The sequence below is a fragment of the Phycodurus eques genome, chromosome 23, assembly GCF_024500275.1.
Source record: "Phycodurus eques isolate BA_2022a chromosome 23, UOR_Pequ_1.1, whole genome shotgun sequence".
In the NCBI taxonomy this organism is placed as follows: Eukaryota; Metazoa; Chordata; class Actinopteri; order Syngnathiformes; family Syngnathidae; genus Phycodurus; species Phycodurus eques.
The window spans coordinates 3,837,469-3,853,250 of record NC_084547.1 but is presented as its reverse complement, the minus strand read 5'-3'; the positions used below and the strand labels follow the sequence as shown (position 1 = coordinate 3,853,250).

The 15,782-nt window shown below is 47.7% G+C and overlaps 1 protein-coding gene across 3 annotated transcripts; it reads right to left on the bottom strand.

Annotated features, from left to right (window-relative positions):
* Positions 1-424: 424 nt before the first annotated feature.
* Positions 425-15,405, bottom strand: neurl4 (neuralized E3 ubiquitin protein ligase 4). 3 transcript variants are annotated; one of them, XM_061669212.1, is made up of 29 exons: positions 14,924-15,405; positions 12,508-13,003; positions 11,619-11,684; positions 11,101-11,543; positions 10,501-10,612; positions 10,342-10,430; positions 10,050-10,122; positions 9,388-9,655; positions 9,131-9,312; positions 8,904-8,989; positions 8,538-8,700; positions 8,229-8,439; positions 8,069-8,145; positions 7,888-7,966; positions 7,651-7,820; positions 7,286-7,414; positions 7,053-7,198; positions 6,734-6,952; positions 6,042-6,140; positions 5,807-5,956; positions 5,294-5,461; positions 5,054-5,212; positions 4,746-4,925; positions 4,575-4,668; positions 4,066-4,173; positions 3,232-3,376; positions 2,861-2,973; positions 2,631-2,790; positions 425-2,266 (listed from the first exon to the last, which is right to left on the bottom strand). In XM_061669212.1, exons 1-29 carry the CDS (start codon positions 15,086-15,088, stop codon positions 2,059-2,061), a joined length of 4,758 nt encoding a protein of 1,585 aa, XP_061525196.1. In that variant the 5' UTR covers positions 15,089-15,405; the 3' UTR covers positions 425-2,058. The 3 variants fall into 3 exon arrangements, with proteins under 3 accessions (XP_061525196.1, XP_061525195.1, XP_061525197.1); XM_061669211.1 differs by having other exon boundaries at positions 5,807-5,959; positions 7,053-7,195; XM_061669213.1 differs by having other exon boundaries at positions 5,807-5,959; positions 7,053-7,192.
* Positions 15,406-15,782: the final 377 nt, after the last annotated feature.

Sequence of the window (15,782 nt, the reverse complement as noted above, 5' to 3'; positions counted from 1 at the left end):
CGGGGAAGAGGGGGGGGGGGGGGGGGGGGGGGGGGGGGTAGAATATGCACACAGTCACATGCTTTTGACTTTTTCTTTTGCACAATTGCATTACCGTGCTCTGGCTCAACTAGTTGCCTTTCAGCCCAACCAGCTTCCGAGCCTGGCAAAAAAATAAAAATAATAATAATAAAAAATTGAAAAACAAACTAGATACAAAGTTGATGACATCTATTAAATTCCCAAAACTGGGATATGGAGCGTCAACATTCAGCCCCCCCAAAAAGATGACTTTTGGGCCATATTTCCTTGCGCGACACTTATTTTATTGCCGTGTGTACCTTTTAGTTTTTTGGAACCTGGCTTTTGGTCCCATTTGACACGTTGTCCACCTTGGGGGAGGAAAGAAAAAAAAAAACACTATTAGTGGCATGCAAGTCACTTCTTGATGCGTGTATGTACTTATTACCCCGGTCCAGTTCCCTCTTGGGACCTCTCAGTCCAGTCTGCAGTCACCTCCACCCTAAAACATAAGTTTTGTGTTGTGGTGTGTAAATATAGACTCTTCCTGCACTGCATACTCTACCTCATAGGTGTCAAACTCAAGGCCTTTTTTTGTGTTTGTTCTCGGTTCTAAAAGTTTCTTGTTGCTTGTCTGATCTTGAGACAAACACACTATTGGCCTTTATAAATAAGAAATCACCAGAATGTTGACGCTGCAATAAAAACATCCTTTTCCTACTCAAAATCAAATTTGACAGAAAAGGAACATCTCATGTTTTGTTTTGTTGAGGGTAGGGGTAAAAACAAACCAACTGTGCATACTGTCAGTTTATTTTTTTAATATATATATTTATATAAACCAGGAAGATATTTATGTACAATGCAACATACAGGAAAACAAAATTTACAAAGCAGCACTGGGCCATAAATTACCCATAAAACATTTTTCACATTTTTGATTGGAAGTTGTTTTTGTTTTTCGTTTCTTTTCGTCAAACAAATCCCACTGGATCTTGCTCGGATCCCAGCTGCTCGTAGAAGGTTATTGATCTTGAATCCATTCGGAGTTTGACGGTGCCTCGAGAAACGGAGCGGGTTCGCCACAACCGGGATTGAGAACGTAAACCGGGAGAAAACTCCAAACGTGAACGGTGGAAGCGAAAACCTCAGAGCCCTCGCTGAGAGCATTCTCAAGGTAACATGGGCCATCTTATTGAGACGACAACTTTTTTTTTTTTTTTTTTTTTAAACGTTCCATGAATTTGAACATGAACATTTTTGATGATAATAAACAAATGGCATTTTTTAGTAAACAGGGTTGCCAGCTTTTTGAGTCACTTTGATTTAAAAAATATCCTCTTAGGAGGTTCTAACAGACAAACCATTGTTAAGTCTTCCCCCTCCTAATCGTGATTTTTTTTTTTTCACCGCTTCCGCAGTTATTCACTGAAAAACTCACCTAGTTGCTGTTTCTGTGCTCTTTTGTACAGTTTAAACTACAGTGCTACCTTGACTTACAAGTGCCCCAACAAAGTTGTAAGTCAAGGTACCCATGTATGAATGTAGGAAATTTTAATCCATCAATTCGTTGCAATTTGGGCTCATCCCTATTCCCATATTTATTGTATTCCCATTTCAAATACTTTTCTCAACAAAAGCAGTTGCTGAAGAGAAAACAGACGGTCGGTCAGGCTCGTGATAACAAACGGGACCGTAACAAAATGTGTAAACAATCCAGTCGTAAAATCTCACTCTTAAAATTCAAGTTTTTTTTTTTTTTTTTTTGCGTGTGAAAACAATTACGTCAGGCTTGGCGGGGCAGGGGGGACGTCCCCGAAATAAAAGCGCAGGGTGTTAAACAAACGAAAACGTGTCATGTTGCTATTTAGTCCGCTTAAAAAAAAACCACAAAAAAAGAATAAATATCGTCGAAACTTAAAGTGCAGGCAGTGTCTGTTGTTCTTTGAAACCGCCAAAATGAAAAATGTCAACAATCATTTGGATCAAGTGGATCGCAGAGGAGTCTGTTTCTCAAAGGCAGGGCTTGGATTTGGTAGTCAGTTAATCAAAAGTCGCTCACTCGACCCGCACGAGCAGACCGTAGAGGAGCGTGCCGCCCTGCTCTTTCGTGATCCACTCGATCTCCGAGTTGCTGAAGCGCGGGTCCAGAGGCTCGCCGTGGCCGAGCGTCTGCTGCGGGCCCGCCTTGTAGGAGCCGGGCCGCACGCAAACCTGGAAGCCCACCTGGGCCTGGTGGCAGCGGTGAGAGCGGGGGTCCCGAAATCTGGACGGGGAGACAACACCGACTGGATGAATCTGGGCTTCAAAGGGCACATGTTAGGGAAATGGACCTTTTGCATTCTCTCTGCTCTGTGCGAACCATGACAATTACTGGAAATCAGCTCTTGTATGTATTCGGGCCTGACCGATTCATCGATAACGACATTCAAACAAACATTTAAGTGTTCTCAGAAGGATTAGGCGATGCAATTTGGTCCCAGCCTACGAAGTGCTTTCAATATGTATGTATGTTTGTATGCGTTGCTGCTCTGCGTGTTAAATTAGCAGTTGTTTTAAGGTTGAACATTCAAGTGTGATAAATATCTCTTTGAAGTCAGAAGAATGAAGGACAGTCAACGGAAACTTACTGCACTTTAGGAGCAAACGTCTCCAAACCAGAGTAGCGCATGGTGGGCGACAGCCTGACCCTGGGCACCTCCCTCCCGGGGGCGCTGTTCTCCTCCGGATCGCTGTAGCTATCCGGCCCCTCCGCCTTCACCGGCGCCACTGAGAAGATGGACGACGTCCCTGCGGCGAGAATTCATCGGTACGCTCGATTGCGGAAAGGAATTTGGACAAAGATGTGGTGACGGCGTACCAGGCAGCAGCTGGCTGTGGTCCAGCGCGCGCCGCAGGGCCCCGACGCTGGTGCCGTGGTACGCGATGTGCCACTTCTTCAGTGCGTTAGAAACCTCACAGTGGGGCTTGATCCTGGAAAGATGTTGACGGGAAGGCGAGTCACAAGTGCGTCTCAAGTCGTAACCTTCGGGTCTCCAGCGAGTCCCGGGTTACTGCGGCAAAAGTCGAGCTAACCCTAACCCGAAAGGGTTAACATCGGCCGATGAATCGCACTTGCGATGAATTGCACTTGTCGAATTCCAGCCAAAGTCAAGTTGAGTCTTTTGGCCAAGTTTTAGCCAAGTCCCAAATCCTAAAATCGGCGAGTCAAGTCACGTGACGACCTCTCACCTGAGGGCGAAGCAGCACCATCCGAAAGGCAGAGCGTAGTCCCGGGGGGGCTCGCCTCTCTTGTAATAAGCCTCGTCCCCCCGCAGCTTGCGGCAGGACTCACAGTAGCACAGGTTGTACTTTGCATCCTCACTGAAGTAGCCGTCTTGAGGCCACACACAAAATGACAATCATCGTCATCACAGTTTTTGGGGAATTTTTATTTTAAATATCAAAACACGAGCTGGTGGGAAGTTAATGTACATAAGTTGATTTTTTTTCAGGTATCTATACTTGAAAATGTATTTTTCTGACAACTTTTTAACTTTTACTTTAACAGATAACATCTACTTTATACTTCAGGCTGTGCAGATGACGACACGATGGGGAGAAAAAATAAAAAAAAATAAAAAGGCAAATAGAGAGGGAAAGTCAATTGTGGTTGAGGATCTTGATTGATTGCAATGTTGGGGTCTTATAGGGCGGACAAAACAGAAAGCGACATGCAGGAACGTGAACCAGGAAACATTAACGGTGATGAAAACAGATTCGGAAAATGCAACCCAGGGATGCATAGTCTGCATCCCTGGGTTGCATAGTCTGCCATATTCTCCACTTTCAGAGAATTGTTGGATGTTTTTCGATTATTTGTGAGTACGTTGCGTTTTGTGCCAGCCTAAAAAGATTCAAGTGTTCAAAGATTCTCCGTCTGTTCTAAGAAATAAAAAAATGCTATCATTTTAATTTTGAAGTTGCATCAATACTTTGACACAACCTTCTGCCCTTCTACTTCAGTACAGAGTGTGCGTACTTTTGCCACCTGTGAACATGCGAGGCGCAAGAGGGGAAAGTCACCTGGTAGGGTGAGCAGGTCCTTGAAGCGGGAGCACAGCGCCTGGTACTCGCAGGACTTGTTGGGGCTGACGTCGGGAGGGGGTGTCCAGCACACGCTCTCCTTGATGCCTGCGCCGGGCCAAAGGGAACGCGCCCAAAGTTCGGACAATCATAACAGAACAATACAAGTGGAAAATGTTATTTTGGAATTGAATTGGGTGCGGCTTATATCGTATACGGTGAAGCTTCGCCAATTCACAGTAAAATTGACCATTTGTTTTCTGTGGAACCAATCCGAACTGAAAATTTCACCCATTCATGTATTTTTGTACTTTTTTCTGTAAGATGCCACAAGATGGTGCCAAAGCCCTGGCTAATAAGAAAGTAGTACCTAAGATAAGTTTAGCCTGGGTTGTTACAGAGAGTTGAGCTTGAATTTGATAATAAAGTCCCTTGGGATCGCAGTTTGTGGTTTATTTCCAGTTTCAACTATGAACAAAGGCAATTATAAACATTTCCAGTTATCGTACCGTCAACCATGTCCGCCTTCTCCATGTCGCCTTGACAGCGGGCGTCGCCACCCTCTCCACCCACAGTTGGCACGTTATTTGTGACTATGGTAACCTGACAGCATGACACAAACCGTCAAGGCGTTAATTCTTGACAATTGGTAAGTTGCCGCAGCGTCATATGACGGCTACCTGTTCGCACTGGCCATACAGGTCGATGAAGGGGTAGCAGGGGGCGGGAATGTCCTGCGCTGCCACCCCCTGGTCCATGCCGTTGACATAAAGATGGAGACACCCGTTGGCGTCCACCAGCAGACCCAACACTGTCCCCTCAGGGCACGTGTCCAAGTTAGGACCGTAGTTCTCGCATATCTGAGGAGGGAGACAGGAGTTAACAGTCGCGAGCGTTGCAAAGGGTTGGAAAAAGTACGCAAGGTTTGGTTTGAAGGAAATTTCAGCGGGAAGTTCAGCTGCCGTCGGGAGCGCTTTTGTGCGCCTACTTTGAGCGAGTTGTGGAAGATGGAGTCTCTCTGCAGCAGCCAGGCGGAGCGTTTCAAGCAGCACGCCGTGGAGGGGAAGTTGAGCCGGTCCGGGGAGTGACCGATCACCCCCAGCGACAGCGACGACGTCCACGACGGATTGAGGCGGTCGATCTGAAACTGGACGACAAAGAGAGGCGATTGATCAACGGAAACATCGGGACGGTCATACGAGGCGGAATGTGGCCTGTCGCGCGATACCTGGAAGAGCTGCTGCTGGGTCAGCGGCCGAGCGGTGACCAGCAGGCCCTGGTTGTAGCTCGACACTCTGGCTGCCGTCAGCTTTTGGTTGGACAGCTGGATGTTCTTCCCGTGGTTTTCCAGGAAAGCCATGGCGGTGGGCACCGTTGCGCACGGCTCACCCGCAGCCTGTCACAAATCAATGGAACTAATCCGCAGGCGCCTTGGCATTGATTCTTATTGAATGTTGAATGTGGATATTGTTGGCAGAACAGGCTCAAACGACCATTCGCACTCCTATCAACACCCAATAAAATAACTTAGAGGACATTACACTGTAAATGGTATTTTCACAGGTTGCGAAGCGGCGATGACGATGATAAGATGACTAAAGATCAGTCAAAATGCTCTAAAACGGTTGGCAAAATGGAGATCTTCCAACACAACTAACTCAAGGTGCCCCCGTATTCGCAAATGTTTGCTATTCCAAGCGAGGGCTCACTGCTCTTGGAAAGGCAACGTCACGTCGCGTACTTCTCTGACCGGCGTGCTGTCATCCTCTCCTTCACTGCAGCTTCCCGAGGAGAGCGACGGCGCCTTGACGCCTTCGACGTCCTCCATCAGAGTGGAACTGACGATGGATACCGCCGTGATCCGCCCGTACAGGTCCAAGACTGCATACACCTTCTTTTAAAAAAAAAAAGACGCGTCCACTGCAGTGCATGCGTAACACAGTTACGCGCGCAAGCTCGCATGTGTTCAAGTGTACCTTGGCTACTGCGGTGGCCGCAGGTCCCATGTCCTCGCCGTCAATGAAAATGTGCATGGTGTCATCGCTGCACCGCTTCACGCCCACACGGTTCCCAACCTAAGACACAAATACATCAATGCACGTCCACTACAAATGCAATATCTTCCACTTCATGATGCTTAAAGGATTTAAGTTAAACGGATTTCACTTAATTGTGAAGAGAGTCACCGTTTTTTATGCTTAAGTGGGAGAAAGAACGATCCTTCTGCTGATGGAAGGCGGGCAAGATTCCAATGACTTGCGAAACTCATCAGACTTACAAAAATATGCGTATGATGCAGAGGGCAAATGGGTCAGTTTTGATAAAGGTGCATGAAGGACATTTTCTGTCAGGCAACTGCATCATAATTAAGTGAGCAGCTATTAAAACGGCTACGCACAAAGGACCTCGCACAAAGTCAGGACAAAGAAACAAACAAAGGAAACAACGGCCTGCGACTCGCACTCTGATGTGCAACACCTCATGATTAAAAAAAAAATACATCAGAAGTTACTCACCACTTACTAAGTACTTTTATTTTTTTTCACTGATTATTGAAGATTTGGAGGACTAATTAAAAAAATTAAACACAAATCAGCAGTGTGGCTACCATCATGATGAGCAGTCGGTAGGACATTTCATTTGAGGGCGGCGGCGAGTCTTGGCTCACCGTCAGCCGCTCCAGCGAGCGGCCGTAGTTCTGGCGCTGCAGCACGCCATTACGACGGACCTCCGAGCCGCAGAGCAGCCAGGTGACCTTGGCGCGAAGCTGCGGGAGGGAGGGGGAGAAGCCGGAGAGCGGGCACGACGGGAGCTCGGCCGGCGCCAACGTGGTCAGGCCGACGTGCAGCGAACCGCACCACTGCTCGTCCACCTCGTCGATCCTCACCTGCGGGCCCACGCGCACAAAAAATATCAAGCGAGGGAAGCCTTTTCGGAATGTTCGTAAACAAGAGGCACCGGGGTACTTCCGGGTTTTATTTGGGTACCTCGAACAGCTCATCCACTTTGAGTTCCTTAGCGCTGAAAACGATGCCGTGAGCATAACCCCCCGCTCGGACGGCCTGGCACCCCTCGCCCAGCAGCACCACATTCTTACCATGTTTACCATGGAGCCGGTGGGCAACTCCTGCTACTGAGCAAACACACACACACACACACACACACACATACGGCAAAATAGTTCAAATCATTTGGCTCCGAGATCCTGTATCTTTCTCACCTGGAGAGTGGATTGGGAAGCTCTTCTCAGTGATGTTGCTGGTGCACAAGCTGTTGTCTAGTGGGCCCGAGGAGCTGGTGATGGACACCTGAACACACTGACCGTACAGGTCAATCACTGCAAACACCTCTGGGGGAAAAAAAAACAAAAAAAAAAACAGACAGGTTGGTGAGTTTTGTTTTAAGACTTTTGGAGGTAAGGCTCTTAACACTGCTCACAAAAAAAATTGGGATATTTGTCTGAGAAAGGCTTGGACTTCAAAGGTCAAATTCAGTTCACCTCTGATGTTTCCCCCGGGGAAAATGAGTTTTACCTGGTAAAGGCTTGAAAAAGCCTTTACCAGGTAAATTTCCCCCTTCTCTCACCCGGTGGCAGACCGGAGCACGCCACACCCTGGTCCACGCCGTTGATGTAATAATGAAGGTCACCGATGGCCGAGCGCATCATGCCGATGCGGGAGCCCGACGTCAACGAGTCCAGGTCGCAGCCGTAGTTGTTGCGCATCGTGTTACCGTCCTGCATGATCGCCGTCCCGCTGACGGAAAGGAAAGGGGAGTCGGGTTATAGGACGAAAGCGCATGGCTTGAACTACACTTGTCTACCTGAGCATCCACGTGTCATAGTCGATGTCAGTCATCGTGTTGGGGAATTCAAGCTCTTCTGGCCTGATGGCTGTCACCCCTTCACACGGACACACACGCAGTGAGAGATCAGTAGCAACGACAGAGATCATATCACAATTATCGCAAGAAACTATTTCCAAAATTTATGTATAGTGCTGACCTGCTTCTATTGAACCTGACCAGCGGTCCACCATCTTCTGAATGATGATTTCAAAGAGCTCTCCATCTCGAAGGCACCTACAACGAGCCGAGAAATGTGCCTCGACACATCGACAAAACAAAACATGTTCACGTTTTCACCGGCCAGGCACATCTCTCACCTGTTGGAAATTACAATGGCGTCGTTGAACTCGCTGCGGCAGTTCTGGCGCAGAGCGGTGCGCCCCCCGTTGGTGATGACGGCGTTGGTGCCGTGCAGGTGGTGGAAACGCAGGTCGGTGGCGGTGCTGGCCCCCAGTACTGAGCAGGGGCTCCCAGGGGACATGGCTGTGGGTCCCTCGGAGCTGTCCTCGGGGAGAGGGGGAAGGTCCACTGAGTGGCGGAGGAACAGAAACAACAACGCTTTACTCAAGCGTTTTTTTCGGGAAGAAGAATATTTTGCCGTTGCGTCGTGGGCCTCCTGCTCTCACCCATGTCGTCCATGATGGTAGCCTGAGCTGCCTGGCCGTAGAGGTCCACCACGGCGTAGACGTTGGGGGGCACGTTCCAGGCCGCTGGGCCCTGAGCGACACCGTTCACAAAGAAGTGGAGGCTGCTGTCTTCTTTGCGCACGACGCCGACGGTGTCACCCGCCTGTGTGAGCCAATAACGAAGCCATTAGAAGGGAAAATATATATATATAACGCAGGAACGGTTCGTACACTTTGTTAGCAATCATTTCCCATAACCCTCAACCTAACCCACAAAAACCTCTCTCTTAATTTCCAAGACTGAAAAAGCTAAACACTAAACCAAAGTTGGCAATGTATTGAATGTACAAAAAAGGTTGTACACACTTTGAGGCGGTCTAGGTTGTGTCCGTATTCGTCTAGAATTGTTGTCCCATTGTGCATCACACCATTCCCTGTCATCATCCATGTCCCTGGAGATTAAAAAAATAAAATACACACAAAAGATTGGAAAACAAAACCCACATTCACTGCCATTGACGGCTTTAGAAGTCAAATATCCATGTTAATTGAGAAGGCTGGCAGTGAATGAGTTAATTGACATTTAGGTTTACCTGAGCGCAGGTTCGTCATGGTGGAGGGCAGCTGCAGGTAGGCGGGGTTGTGCGTCGTCACACCGATTTCGATGGAGCCCGCCCACTTGTCCACCATCTTGTCAATACGAACCTGGAACACTTCGTTGGAGCGCAGCGGCCTGCTGCTGAGGACCACGCCGTGATTGAAGTCGTCCGTGGCACTGGAAGGTGGGGGTCGTTAATCACTCGTGTGATGTTTTGGCGTAAAAAGCGAAAAGCAGATCCAGATAGCTTACTGTGGCCTCAGCGCCGTCCTGCCGTCGCTGATGATGGCGGCTTTCTGGCCACAGTTGGCGTGGAAGAGGAGCCGCTCCGGCGCGTCGGAGTCCGGAGTGAGGGTGGGCCGGGGCCGCCCGACGTCGGGCGACATCGCCCTCATGATAGCGTTGTTGCGGCGGAGGCGCTCGCTGTGGTTGTGATTGTGAACAATGGTGACCTTGACGGCCATGCCGTAGAGGTCGACCACGCCGTACACCACGCCGGGGGTCTGCGCTGCCGCAACACCTTAAGAGGATGTGACAATATTAACCCTAACATACAGTTTAGGTCAAATTGGAACAAGAATGATCACACGGACTAAATACGAAAAAACAAAATCTAATGATAGACGATATTTTTGTATAAAAAAAAAAGTGATCTTAACAAATAAATGTACTTTTTGTCTGATACTGATTAAGGATAAATCATCCATTAACATCAGACAGGCTATTAATACATTTTGAAATGATCCGTTGTTCATAATTTCATATGGCCAATTATTATGAGGATTGCCCAGGAACAAACTATGCGTGCATGAAAGACGAACAGCGTGTAAGGGTTCGGTAGAGTCGGACAGCTGAGCCAGACTCGGGCCGGGCGCGTTTGTTTTGCAACTGTGAGGGTGTCCATCGTGTCTCACCCTGGTCGATGCCATTGATGTAGAAATGAAGCGCACCGCTGGCTTTGCGCATCAGCCCGATGTGATCTCCTTCCTGAGAACCATGACGAGAAACAACAAGGACACCTTAATCTTTGTATTTATAACGGGAACGATTATGGATAATTGACTTTTTAATGGCTTATATACAAATGAGTGGGACACTAGAGAGCCCGCAGATTGAACACACATCTTAATCAACCAACTTTAGTTTAAAGCCAACTCCTGCGCCATATAAATACCAGTGTGCGTTTGCGTGTGTATGCTACCAAACCTGTAGTTCATCCAGGCTAAACTCGCAGTATTCCCGTCTGGTGCCTTTCCCGTTGGTCAGTATACCACAGCCGCTCATCATGATTGTACCTACCGTAAAGCAGGTAACATTAGTTACTTGGTTAGTGACACTTGTTTGGTGTGGTTTCATGCCCGTTACCTGAACGCAGATTGGTCATGGTTGCAGGATAGTCCAGATTGTTTGGGATGTGTGTGGTCACGCCAATCTCAATTGAACCCGACCACTTGTCCACCAGCTTATCAATGCGGATCTGAAAACGCATTTTTTTTTAATTGACGTTGATGACCTCTTCGATATCACCTGAGCAACTGTCTCATTCGCTAAAATTCTAAGCCTGTGATAGTTTCTGCCTGGAACTCTTTTGAGGATGGAAGAATTGTTTCCCAGAGATGCTGGCTGGAGGTATACTGCCATCCAGCCTCATAGATATTCCCTTCAAGGATGCGCCAAAGGTTCTCAATAGGGTTGAAATCAGGGGGATGACGGTTTACATGGATAACTTAACCAACTATTTCATGAGATAAATGAACCAAAAAATTAGTATTTTTAAGGAACCAATTTTAGTCAGAAAAACTGCTAAATGAGCACAACGAAGATGCCAGACCTCTTGATCGTGTGCATGCTCCGTGTTGCGGGTTAAAGAAAGGAGCGCGCCGTACTTTGCCCACCCCTGAGCTCAAGTGTCAACGGTGCTGCGTCATTTGGAAACAACTCACTGCGTACGATCATCGTTTTCACCTCGAACATCTCGTTGTGTCGCAGCGGCCGGTTGGTCATGACCACGCCGTTGTTGAACTCGTCCAGCGGTCGCCTCCTCTCCGCCGTCTTGTTGTTATTGCTCAGTTTGATCAAGGTGCCGCACTTCTCGTGGAAGAGCAGCGCGTCATTGGTGGTCAAGCCGCCTGTCGCCGCCCCCGACGCTCCTCCTCCTCCGGCGGGGGCGCTGCTCGTGTTCCCAGTGTTCCCGGCGTCCCCCGCTCCCATCCCACTGTCGTTGCTCGGCGCCCCACCTCTGCTGCCGCTCCTCGTGTCGTTTCTTGACGAGGAGGAGTCACTTCCCGTGGCTCCGCTTCCTCCTGTGCCGCCGCCGCCGCCTTCTTCCCCTCCGCCCTCATCCTCGGCTTGGTAAAAAGAGACTATCGCGTTGTTGAACACGTCAAAGAGCTGGTGCTCTGTCAGAACTGGCAAGAGACAGGAAGAACACGAAACGGTCCGTGTTACAAAGCAGCCCTCGCCTTAATGGCGAGTTTTCGTACCTGCGTCTGGCTCCAGGTTGTTGGGGAACTTGTCTGGTCTGCTGTGACCGCAACTAAGCTCAGGCACTGACACAGAGTTGAGGAAAAAAATAGCAACTTAATAATGTTATATCAAATACATTGTACATAATTTTTTTTGTTATTTTCCTAAAGAATCAAAGTGATTTACAGTGAATGGAGTAGAGTTTTAATGCTGTCCAACCTGCCTTGCAGGATGTGTCGCAGGTGCTCAATAGGGTTGAGGTCAGGGAATGATACGCTAATATCGCCTATTCGTGGTTCACTCGTCACACTTTTTGTGCTGACTCTGAAAAACCCTAAGATGCCACAAGATGGCGACAAATTCCCATCTAAGAGGAAAGTAGTACATCGTTGCCAAGGTGTTGAAGTGACACATCTCGCCTGAGAGACAAGCTTTGTACAATCGGGGAGGAATGTGAAGAAGTCACCACAGTCTTCGCCGCATGGAATACAGAAAGATGATAAGTGAAATGATATTAAACTGTTTTGGGCTCACTGATTGTGGCACCTTTATGGTTTCAACCAGTGACGCTCAATGTGGTCTGCAGGCTCCCACTAGTGCTAGTACAGTTCAGTTCTATTTAACTTTGATTCAACACATTTGCATTAAATTTTTAAGGACTTTCCGTTTTCAAAACTTCATTTCGGTACAATATTTATTTAACATGCAATACAATTGAATTGAATAATTATATAAGTACAGTTGTTTCCTATATTTGAACGCCGTGTTAATGCTCAAGCTGCGCTTAGGGCAGTTTACAATATCGTTAAGCGTACTTTTTAGGGATAAAAATGTCAATGGCATTGGATGCCTGAATCCTACATGCATAATCATTTGGAACACAGCGTGACATGAGGCGTTCCCTACCTTCGTCTCCTATCATGACTCCATTCATCGCTGCCACATTCATCAGTGCCGTGATGCCCGCATCCTCTCGCACCCCGCAGACCACCGCATCTTCCTCCTCGTCCTCCTCCTCGACCCGAACTACAGTCTCTCGCTCGGCCGAGGGAAGCGGCGGCTCGCAGCTCACCACCGTCACCTGCGTGCACTTGCCGTACAGGTCCACCACGGCCCACAGCTTGGGGGGCAAGCCGCTGGCGGCGGCGCCGCAGTCCTGGCCGTTGACCCATAGGTGGAGCTCACCGCGGGAGCTGCGCTGGATACCCACGCGGTCGCCTTCGGCCAGCTGATCCAGGTCGCGCCCGTACTCCTCCAGCACCGAGCGGCCGTCCCGGAGCACGGAGCAGCCCGACACGATCCAGGAGCCACCCTTCAGGCCCGTGGCGCTGCTTGGGAAGTCCAACAGCGCGGGGTCCAGCGTCGTCACGCCGATCTCAATGGAACCGCTCCACGAGTTCACCTGGGAAGCGTTGAAGAAAGGTAAAGATGAGAGACACGGACAACCGATACAGGACAGGAGAAACATTTCCTCCTGGATCGCGCTGGAGCCTGGCAGTGTGGGAGTTAGTGCTAAATAACTGGCGTGCTGGACTAAAAATTGCAGTTGGAGAGCAAAGTGATTTGTTTTATGCTCCGCTGAGATATTTTTAGTCATTCTGTCAGTGAGGAACATAGCTCGCGTAGAATAAAGCGTCTTGGCACAGCAGTATAAAAGACGCAGCATTTCAACACATTCAGGATGACATCAGAAAGTCAAACAATGCCACATCACATACATCACACGCAGAACATGTAACGGAAATCCACCCATCCAAACTAATTTTGTGGTGCTATTATGGGATATTGATCTTTTATAAAATAAAACAAATAGTTGGGTCCCTATAGTGCCTGCCCACACATCATGTCTGACATTAAACAACCAGCCTAATGTTTTGTTATCCGCCCAGTGCCGAACGTATCCCCCGCGATAAACGGGAGTTCACTGTAGTACACGTCTGGCTTTTCAAGAAAAAACAAAACAAAACATCCCACCGATGATGTAGAGGCCTCAAGAGGTCAACTATCACATGTGATACGTTTGCCGTCATAGGGTTAAGATGTCATGGAATGGTTTTCATCTGTAAAGAAAATGCATAATCTCTCTTCCTAAGATTTCAGAGGAACATCAATCCTTTGCTAATTTAACAAGTTAACTAAATGCATCCAAAGCACAAGCTGCCTCAAAAATTCATCCCGATAACGTGACACAATTATCGATTCAATTCGGTTTTGTTTTTGGTTCGCGTTACCTACCGACGTAGTGGCGGACAGCTCGCGCTATCGCAGCTGGCAAGCATCCTGCTACGGAATACCGGCGCACAGGCACACACGCGACCTTGAGCATCACTTGGAGGCCAACGCAGATGTTAGACAAACACTAGCACGAGGATAGGTCACTAAAGAAAATCTGCTAACTTGCGAATGCTGACTCAAGAATATGGGAGTGTTCTAAAATGAAAACTTCCTCTGGTGCTGAGCGGGATGCAAACAGGATGGACAATAGTGGCAATTTGGGCATACTGTGATGGAAGGGCATATTGATTTTCTGACGGCGATGTGCGTTACGCCCGATGAGAAGCTGAGAGCATCACACGGGCCGGACGGATCGTCACCGAATTCGCGAAGTTGAATTCGAGCAAGATCGTAACTCAATTTAAAAATCAATTTCAAATCAGTTTTGAAATGAATTGGAATTAATCCGTTGCGCTTCACACATTCAACAGCTACAGCAGCAGGCTAAAATGATCATTAAAGCCATTTAACCGGTTTCCTCAATCACTGTGCCTTGGTCAAACAATAGAAGGGTTTGTTTACTATTTGTGCAATTATAGCACTTGCCGCCCGGAAGTTCGTTGTGTGACGTCATGGCGAAACGGTCCATTGACAAGGGAAAGGGAAGACGACCAGGAGAGAAGAAGAAGGGGGGAAAAAAAAAAAAAAAAAAAGCCTAGTTTCATTGATTTCCTCGACTGAAAAGACTCGAGTCGTTTTGCCTGCTGTCAGCGCATTAGCAAGGCTAAGTAACACACTGTATCATTAGCAAAGTGCCCAATTAAAACATTTATATCCTATATCTGTGTATGCCGTGCCTAAGACGCTATGTCAATCACCACGACCAACAACAACAAAAATCCCTCATTGACGTAGTGAAGAGCCGCTGTCAAGCAGCGTTAAAAGGTGGAAGAAGGCCCCCGACTGCAGGGAGGGAGACGCGGACCCTCCGCCCCGTCCCACCGAGCGTTGTCCTCGCCTTCCCCGTCTCATCACCCCCGCCCAGTTCGGAGCAAGCAGCAGCAGCAGCAGCAGCAGCAACGGCGGGGCCTGTGGCGATAGTTTTTACCTTCTTGTCGATACGGACAGTGAAGACGTCCCGGTCTCTCAGCGGCTCCTTGCTGAGCACCAGGCCGTGGTTGAACTCCTGGACGGGCTGATTGCGCCGGGCGGTGCGGTTGGAGTTGGACAGGCCGACCAGCTTTCCGCTCCGGGGATGCAGCTCCGCCGCCATCTTTAGGGGGCGGCCAGTTTTCACGACAGTAGTGTTGGTTTGCGACAGTTACGTCATAGCGGTGCATCATTTACGGCACCCACCCGACTGTTGTTTACTTCTTGTTCAGCCGATTACAATATTCAGTAATTTTAAATACTTTTTTGGGTTCTTGCTTCTTTTACTGCACGAATGTTTTAACTAACATAAGTTCGTGCCATTAGTATAAAATATACATTCCTTTTATCTTACAACCCTTCAAATTATATATTTTTTGCCGATATTTCATTACATTTGCATTAATACTATTAAACCTCGTTCACAGAGTCCAAATATCCATGTTAACATGGAGGACTGGCAGTGTTAAAATGGTTTAAAAAAAAAAACGAAGTGGACACAAATACCCAGAGGGCTGCAACGATTATTAAATATTTTTCACATTATATAATATTAATATGATATGATGAAACAACATATTTTTCTCACAGCTATATCAGTTGGTGAGCAATGCAATTTAGATTCTTGAAACTGCCCCCCACTTAAAATGGGTTTATCAAAATGTATTTATTCACCTCATTAAATAATTGGTTTCTTGATTGATTTAAAATTATAAAATACACCCTTTATTAAACAACAATATACTACGTAGAGTACAGTGCATTGTTTTATTGTAGTTTATTAGATATTATTTGGTTAATTATAATGATATTATTTA